This window comes from Solanum lycopersicum, chromosome 12 (genome assembly GCF_036512215.1).
Source record: "Solanum lycopersicum chromosome 12, SLM_r2.1".
NCBI classification, from domain to species: domain Eukaryota; kingdom Viridiplantae; phylum Streptophyta; class Magnoliopsida; order Solanales; family Solanaceae; genus Solanum; species Solanum lycopersicum.
This window is the reverse complement of record NC_090811.1, coordinates 54519443-54528821: the sequence shown is the minus strand read 5'-3', so window position 1 is coordinate 54528821 and position 9379 is coordinate 54519443. Positions and strand designations below refer to the sequence as shown.

Below are 9379 nucleotides of genomic sequence, written 5' to 3'. Positions count from 1 at the left end.
AGAAACTAAACCAAAACTAGTTATTCAAAGATACAAAATAGTTTTAAATAACTAAATTATTTATTAAGGAACCAAACAAATAAACTAACACGAATACAAAAATACAACCCATAGAACCTGGAAGTCATTGTACCAAAACTCTACTAACGACAAGTCTAACAAGAAAAGGTACAACCCCAAAACTAAACAACACCTTAACAAATAGTTTGGGTTCAAAAGAGTGGACTTAAGCCAAAGAGAACTCAAGGTAGCCCGGGAGAACTAGCTCACCCTTGAATTCGAAATGGTCATTGATCTTCTAAACGAGGTCTATCAATAGCTGTTGGAAGATGTCTTGTACTTAAAAAAAATAAGAGTGCAGTATTAGTACACAACCACAATGTACTGGTAGGATCACGCAGCTATCCCACTAAGTGAAACATATATAAATAACCACAACATTATAAAATAGACATACACCAAAAATATAAAGTATCATCATTCACATCAAAAAATAGTTTCACAATTCTAAACAATATACAATTAAATCATTTTAGAGCAATAAATAGTCTTTCAATATCAATAATTATTAGGTATAAACGTAATCATCACAAGTAGATACACAACATAATTCAATGGTCCTCACACGAAACCCACTCCTAAAGTGTTATCTTGCCAGAACATGGCAATCCAATCCAATAGTTGTGCCAAAACGTGGTAACTCGATCCAATAGTTGTGTTGAAACGTGTGAAATCGATCCAATAGTTCTGTCGGAACGTTGTAACCCGATCCAATAGTTGTGTTGGAATGTGGCAACCCTATCAAATAGTCGTGTCAGAACGTGGCAACTGGATCCAAGTTACCTTACCGGAACATGGCAATACGATCCCAAATCACACACTACAATCACAAACAAAAGTACATCATCAAGATTATACAACAAGAGGAAATTCATGGCATACATTTATTCAGTTATCCTTATTTACAATTAGGGCAATAAATAATGCAACATTCGCATATATACATTCATTATAACAAAGCAATAATCAACATATATCACACAAACATGAAATCATAACTATTTCCTATCTTTAATCCAAGCTTCATTCCTTAAGGAACTTGAATCTTCCCTTTCCGGATTCTTTCTGCTTGTTCAAGGTATACAACAATTAATATATGCAAGGATCAAAAATTAAAGGTCTAATTATTCTATAAAAAAAACAATAACCCTAGACCAACCCAAAATCCTAATACCCAAATTTTAGGGATTTTTCATCATAATTCTTATATCAAAACCCTTCTCCATCAATAATAACCAAAGAAATAGGTTCTATAGATGAAAATAGATTTGGGGTGTTAAACCCTTACCTTTAGCCTAAAGAATGGGGAAAACTATCAACAACTCGTATGGGGTCGCCTCCTTAGCCCTTAAAGTCAAAAAAAATATCACATATGGTAGTTTAGGGGTTTATTAGAGACTTTAAGTCGCGTTTGTCCTTCTACAGTGGCACCGCTCCAGCACCCAGAATCCCGTTCTAGCGGCGTCAATGGAGAAAGAATGTACCCATTACCGAAAAGATCATATTTAGGAGTTCTACTCGCATAAGTTTAATTCCATAAAATGGTACGGGTTCATTATAGTCTTAGATATCCATTCATGTAATCAAATTCACAATTAGATATCTCATTCATTACTTAATTTTCCTAAGCCTTGATTCCTCCGTTTTCATACAAATCTAGACTAGGTTGGGAAATTCCAAGTTACTACCAAAAGATTTTCAGACCCCAATTCTTTCTTCATTGACTTTTTCATAATGACAGAATCAGGTCGTTACAAGTGGTAATTCGCAAGTAGTATTAGAATGAGTAGTGGCCAACACAAATTATTTATCACATATTACTCAATACATCCATGTTAAAAGGTTTTCTGACATAATGATTCTTATAGTTAAGAAGTTTTCTCAACAATCTTTTATCATGATCCAAGCATACACCCTGGATGTGGCCAACACTCGAGAACTATTGGTGGTCCCTAAGAGAAATCTCATCCTCTCTGACTACAAGCTGAAAACTAACTAAAGCATACAAACCTTAAAACATAATAAAGCTCATCGAAACTCAAATGAATAACTATGAATAAAAATGATATATTCAACTCGACTTAAAATAAGAAACTTATGTCTTTAAAATATTTAACAAAATAAATGATACAGACTTCTCAACTGTAATGACTATCTATGAAGCCTCTAAATGACAAAGATGGAAGTGGACAAGACCCACAATATCCTAATAAACTATAAAGTAAATGAAATGTTGTAGAAACAAAGAAACTCCCAATGCATAACTCGATCTCCACGTAGTATCAACTATCACACCCGAATTCTGGAATTCAAATGCAACCGGTGTCGTTAACCACTTAGAGGTCGCAGACAAGTCTCTTTTTAGCTTTCATCACAATCATATAGTTAAATTTACAAAAAATTTAAAAATTTTAAAACATAGTGAAGTATACATAGACTTCATAAGATTACTATATAGAATAGTATTCTGATGACTTAAACTAAAAAACCACCTACAATCTATTAAGCAATTCAACGAAGAAATGAATACATCTTAGTAGTTTGTGAAACGGCCTTAATACCAAGCTTTGAATAAAAGTCTAAAATGAAACTCTAGGGACAACATACACTAGCTATATCTAAAGTAATAAGCTAGAATTATATGGTGTATGATCCTCAAACTCAAGAGGACCTACCAAAGTCTAGAGATCGCTGATCCAAACCGCTTTAATAAGTCTTTAATCTGCTCTCTGACCTGCTCCTATAAAATATAATAGTATAGGGTTATAACACACTAGTACTAAGTGTTGGTATATGCACATATACACATAAGGACTATGTATGATCAAGGAAAGCTCTTTCGATTAAAACATGTCTTTTCTGGAAAGTGAAGTCACTAGACTTTCTTAATTCGTTATTTGTGAATTATGGTATGAATATGACATATTTTAATCCATTCAAAGAACACAACTCACATTCTATAAGAACATAAGACCTTAGAATCATGAACATAATTTTAGAACAACTCAAACGAATATTTTGAAATTTTCTCCTCCGAACTCGAGAGCTCCTTCCCCAACACTTAGTTTTTTTTTAAGTCTTTTTCTTCTTGTTGTTGTGGTTCAAAGATCTATTAAACCTTATGTTTTACTTAAAAGTTCACTAATTCATTGTAGTCTCATACCCACAATGAATCAAGTAAGTAATTCAAAAGACTAAGGAAATGATTTGGCTACCCTTACTACAAGTTATTCTTTCCATTCTTGTCAAATTGGGATTCAAATCTTTATAAGCTATCTTTATTGGCTAGGACACTTATTTCATACTTTTCACATTATGGAGATTGTGGTACATTGATTTGCCATTATGTTTTACTCCCCTTTATTGGCATAAAATAAGAAGTCATTATAAGCCAGTTTTGATTTGGCTAAGCCCATTATTTGATCATTTGCATAACGTTAAGATATTGGAGAATATATATTAATTGTCACAAGCCAATAACTTGTTAAAACTTCATTCTTTATCAACCACATATGATTTGACATACTTAAGCTCTTACTTTCTTAGCTCACTTTAAAATTACATTTCTTCTTCTTTCTTTCATTCTTACTTTTTTAAAGAAATCTTTAGCATTAAGATCATGCGATCTAACATTATATCCAGTGTCTTCCCCACACTGAAAATGGATGTTCATTGGTCAAAGTGAACCTAGATCATATGAGCTAGCATGAAATTTAGTTTCTGCCCCACACCAAAAAGGGGTGGTTCACCGCTTAAGTGAAAACCAAGTTCAGTGAACCTAGATCATATGAGCTAGCATGATATCTAGTGTTTGCCCCACACTAAAAAGGGGAATCCACTGGCTAGTTTCTATGCTAGCAACATAGTTCGAAGACTAGGAGATATACGGAGACTAATTATCCACCTTGGTGGTATCCTCATCTCATAAGGATTACATATGCTGGCACAAGCTCATTTCCAGTCTATCGGTGCTTTGCTCAACTTCTTTTTCTTTACATCTTTTAGAGTTGACTCAAACATTATGGAAGCTTGCTTTTATTTATGGGGTTTACTTAACTCTTTGGGTAACTGGTCATCCCTTTCTATACTTGACTAAATGTTAATATAACCTTACATTATCATCTTGGTGTTAATGAGACTTGTCTCATGATTATTAACACCCTTTTATGTGAGTATCTTTAGCATAATTATATAGGTGTGAGTGAGAACTGTCTCACTTCTTTTAACACCTCATTCAGGTCACTTTCATATTTCTTACACTTTTAATTATGTTATTACTCACCTTTTATTGTTCAATGACATTTGGTAGCTTTATGCCACTCTTTATGAACGTTATAAACTTTGTTCAATGTACTTACTTATATTTATAGTTCATATGAAAAGGGTATGTTAGGACTTGTGCCAATGATTGGCATACCCTTGGTTATGAATTAAAAGTTATATTGGTCATGCTTATTTTTGGTATAACTTAGTCATTAGCCAATTTTGTATCATAGTTTGGAAATACATTGTAAACCAATTCATTGGCATAGACTAATTTTTCACATATTATGGTAATCTAGAATATTGTTAGCCAATATATTGGCATAAGCAAAACTTTCACTAGACAATGGTCATGAGAATATCATTAGCCAATTTTTTATGAAATAATATAGTAAGCTAATTCTATTGAACTTTTTGGAAAATATATTGCTAGTCAATTTGTTGGCATAAATCAAACTTTCACTTAAACAAATTTCATTATGTTATCCCTAGCCATATCAATAAAACCCATGAATGTATTATAATGATATCCTCAACATAAGCAAGTCGACATTTAACAGTAGCTAACTTCATAATCGACTTTTAAAAAACTTCACATTCTCGAACACAATTAAGCATTACATCATTCTTTATTTCATATAACTAGTATCCTAATCATATAAATCAAGTATATAGGCCTCATTAGTCATTAAAAAATCAAGAACCTACACATAATGATCAGTTAGCAACACATACCAATAACATGTTCAAGATTAAATCTATATACTTATAGAATCGAAAACAAGGATAAATAGGGAGATGGACGTTCAACAATATCTTTGGGAACAACCCTAGTTTCGACATTCATGAATTCAAAATGTTTGAAAGGCCTCTTGAAGAAAGAATTCCAGGAGAGAAAACTCATTCCTTATGTATAATTGGATATACGAATATCACCTTGCACCGAACCTTGAATATAACCTTGAAATCGCCTAAGAGAATCCAGAGAAACTTTTCTTTTTTTTTTTGTGCGTTTGCTTACTGTTTTGTGTCGTTAATTTTTCTACTGTTTGAACTTGAGTCTAAGTCTTAGGAACTAATGTTGACTCATTCATCTAAGGCTAATTGAATAAACTAATTAGTTTATTACTAAAACTCCCCTCCTAAGTTGACTAAAAATAGGAGAGCATTTGACTTAGTCAAATATGAAATTTTCCTAAGTAATTCGGCCAACATAAAGATTTTTAATTAATTAATTAAATGGATAAGTTAATTAATTAAGGGACCTAGAATAATACTAATGTACTCCTAAGTTTTTAGAACCATAACTAACCCTTTTGGACCATCCTAAATTAGGTACTAGGTTGTCTCTTAGTTAGTTACACGGTTTGGTGTCACCCGACTAGGTCTTATGTTGTTAGGTCCCTTTTTTTTGTTGGTCCTAGGTTAGTTAGTTAGTTAGGTCAGTTAGTCAGAGTGTAGAGTTTGTTAGGGAGTTGCGCCCCACATGGATGGACCGGTGCGCACACCTGCCCCTAACTAGCCTAACCGAATTTGGTTAGGAGGGTCCCCCCTCTTAGCCGTTTTCCACATGTGCTTGCACATGTATTACTTGTACTATCCTAACTAACTATTTTTGATGGTTCATTTGGAATGTTTACTTATTGTCTCAAGGATCCTCACTATGTCCTTAAGTACTGCTTGATCTACCTAACCATTTTAATTGGACATGTGCTATGGTGCCTAGACTTGACATGTGGATCCCTCACACTTCTTTGAAAATGCTAGAAAATATATGTTTTTATCTTAGGTCTTCATTGCAGGTACATTTTTTTTTACAAGCTTGTTAATACATAGAAAAAATATTAACACCCTTTAAGCCAATATTTTTAAATATGCCCAATATTTTTAAATATGCCCAATGTTTCTAAATATTGGGAATTGGGATGCCTATATACCCCCAATACCTATTCTTAAAACTTTAAAGGCTCTTCACTAGACGAGTATATTTTCTAGGATGTTACATTATCCCTTCCTTAGGAACATTCATTCCTGAATGACACTACATATCATCTTAAATAAAATAGATTAATTTTGAAAACACATTAACATACTTGAAACCTTAATCTTTGTGAATTTCTGATTCACACTTACTCTGGATGATGCATATTAATCAAGCTAATCTGAAACTTCATATTTGAGATTGAGGAACTTCCTTCTCAATAAAACTTCACTTAATGCACATTATAACTCATACAACACAAAAATCATGTCTACGCTATACAAAAATAGCAACATGAATGCAAGAATGAACTCATATTAACTCATATAGTGCAAGTATAAAACACTCAGTTATGGACTTAGAACAGCAAAACCGCCTAATGCACTAAGATTTAGAGTATCATAAAAAAATTAGACTTAGGAAGAATATATCTAACCTCAAGAACTGAACAAGTGAGGGTAACTAGATCTCAATCGACTGGGTAAGACCTCCAGGCTTAAGGTTTCGGCCTTAACCTGTTGGCCATTTGGGAACTCCTCCACAATTTAGAAATATCTCGTTTCATACCTTCCCACCAATATATCTTCTTTAGATCATTATACATCGTGAAACTCATTCACTATGGACACAGAGTCTATGGAAGAAACTTCATGTTCTAAGGCATCGACTCTGACTAAGTGGTATAAACACCCCTTAGATAACATCTTATTGGATTTAAGATGGGAAACTATTTGGCTTGTTGGATTTGAACTACATCCTTCCCATTCCAGCTCTAACTCATTAGAAAACTAAAATCTTACTACCCTGTTTTGACAACCTATAGTAGCATAACACTTATCGAGCCAATCCATACCAAATATTATATAAAAATCAAGCATAGCTAATTATATTACATCAGCATGGGTGACTCTATGAAGAATATTAATTGGGCATTCTTTATGTAGTCTTTCATCTCTAATGTCGTCTCCTATGGGAGTACTGACTAGATAAGGCTCATGCAAGATCTCAGAAAGCAAGTCAAACTTACTAGATACTAAAGTAGTAATAAGTGACAAAATATATCATGTATCTAACAATACATACACAGGAAAAGAGAAGACATGCAATGTACCAGTGACCACATCAACTGACTTCTCTTGCTCTTCTCTACCTTTTAAAGCATAGAATTTGTTCCTCTTGAGAGGTTCTGATGCAGCAGTAGGATTAGGCCGAGGCAAATCATCTGTCCTAGCCTGATTCCTAATCTGTTGGCATTCCCTGACCATATGCCCACTCTTGGCGCACCCATAGCAGATATTAGTACCCACCAGGCACTCACCTCCATGCAAACGGCCACACTTATCACACGACTTTCTAGCACACTGGGCATTTCTTTCATTGACCTCTTTGGCATTAGTGTTCTTAGAAGGAGTAGGATTACATATTGCTTATTCCCCTTCTTGAACTTGTGCCTATCCCGAACTCCAAATGAATTATTACCATTGCTCGAACCAGACTGATCCGAGGACCTATTCTTGCTCTTTTGGTTTCTCTTTCTCCGACGACTCTCCTCAACCTTTTATGCATGTACCATCAACCTACCATGTTCCATGTTATCATGCAACATGGATACCCGACATTCCTCCTCCAAATCCTCCGACACATCAGTCACAATCCTGCTCATCTCATCCCTACTATTGGACACCAGAGAAGAAGCATATTTGGAAATCTTAACAAACTTCAAAGAGTATTCCCTAACTGACATACCTCTCTGTCGTAAGTTGATGAATTCCTCAACCTTAGACTCTCTCTGTTCTCTGGGAAAGAAACTCTCTAGGAATGAAGTCTTAAGAACGTCCCAAGTAATGGGAACTTCTCCTGGTGGTCGGTCATCTCGCCACATCCTATGCCACACCTGAGCTACATCTTTGAGTTGGTAAGTAGAAAACTCAGACTTTTCCTCTTCATTAACACCCATAACACAGAGAATATTATGAACCTCATCCACAAACTCTTGGGGATCCTCATTAGTCTTGGACCCATAGTAAACTTGAGGATTCATTCTAGTAAAGGCCCTCAGTCTGCTAGCCATGGTACTAGCATGTAGGTTCTCCCTAGGAGCACCCTCTCTAGTGGCCTGAGCTGTGATAGTTTGTGCCTGAGTGGTGATTGCTTGGGCCATCTGAACTAGTGCTCCTCTTACTTGTCCATCCGTCAACACAACTGGGTTGACAGGCACTTGCACTCCAGCAGTTGGGGCTTGAGGAGGAGCTTGGTTGCCTTCAGCAGCTGCTTCTTCGACTCTTCTTCCTGCGTTTCTCCTTGTGTTGATTTTCTACACGTATACACAAGAAGGGAATTAGATTCTAGAATGACACAAAATTTCAAAGCTCTACACGGCACGATAAAGAGTAGAAAAATGGAAGATTCTTAACATCACCTTGTATCAAAGTCATGATTGTGGCGCGCTTCACAACCATAAGTTAGAAACTACGTAACATGGTTGTTTTGAGATTTACTTCCTGGGTAATTTAACCTCATGCACTAATACCAAGTTTATCACACCCGGATTTTGAAATCCGAATGCAACCGGCGTCTTTAACCTCTCAGAGGTCGCAGAGAAACCTCCTCTTAGCTTTCATTACAATTGTATAGTTAAATTTGAGAAAAATTTAAAACTTTTAAAACATAGTAAAGCATACATAGACTTCATAAGAGTACGATATAGAATAATATTCTAATGATCTCAAACTAAACAACCATCTACAATCAATTAAGCAATTCACTGACGAAATCAATATCTTAATAGTTTGCCAAACGGCCTTAATACAAAGCTTTGAATAAATGTCTGAAATGAAAAACTAAAGACAACATCTACTACATATGTCGAGACTACTAAGTTAGAATGATAGGTGGAGCATACTTGAACTCATGATGACCTACCAAAGTCTGGAGATCACTAATCCAAACCGCTTTAATGAGTCTTCAATCAGCTCTCTGACCTGCGCCTATAAAATAGTAATAGTATAGCGTTAGTACACACTTGTACTAAGTATGGGGATATGAGCATATACACATAAGTACTATGTATGATCA

General features: G+C 34.9%; 1 protein-coding gene across 1 annotated transcript; it reads right to left on the bottom strand.

Annotated features, from left to right (window-relative positions):
- Positions 1–7365: 7365 nt before the first annotated feature.
- LOC104645087 (uncharacterized) lies at positions 7366–8739 on the bottom strand. Its single transcript, XM_010316108.1, has 4 exons — positions 8680–8739; positions 7917–8618; positions 7623–7859; positions 7366–7578 (listed from the first exon to the last, which is right to left on the bottom strand). Exons 1-4 carry the CDS (start codon positions 8737–8739, stop codon positions 7366–7368), a joined length of 1212 nt encoding a protein of 403 aa, XP_010314410.1.
- Positions 8740–9379: the final 640 nt, after the last annotated feature.

Excerpts from the sequence above, each read along its gene's own strand:
- LOC104645087 (XM_010316108.1), bottom strand. The coding sequence starts at position 8,739 with ATGACTTTGATACAAGGTGATGTTAAGAATCTTCCATTTTTCTACTCT. Across the intron at positions 8,619-8,679 it reads TCTACTCTTTATCGTGCCGT|AAAATCAACACAAGGAGAAA; the intron begins GTAGAGCTTTGA and ends GTATACGTGTAG. Across the intron at positions 7,579-7,622 it reads GTGTGGCCGTTTGCATGGAG|AGTGGGCATATGGTCAGGGA; the intron begins GTGAGTGCCTGG and ends GGGTGCGCCAAG.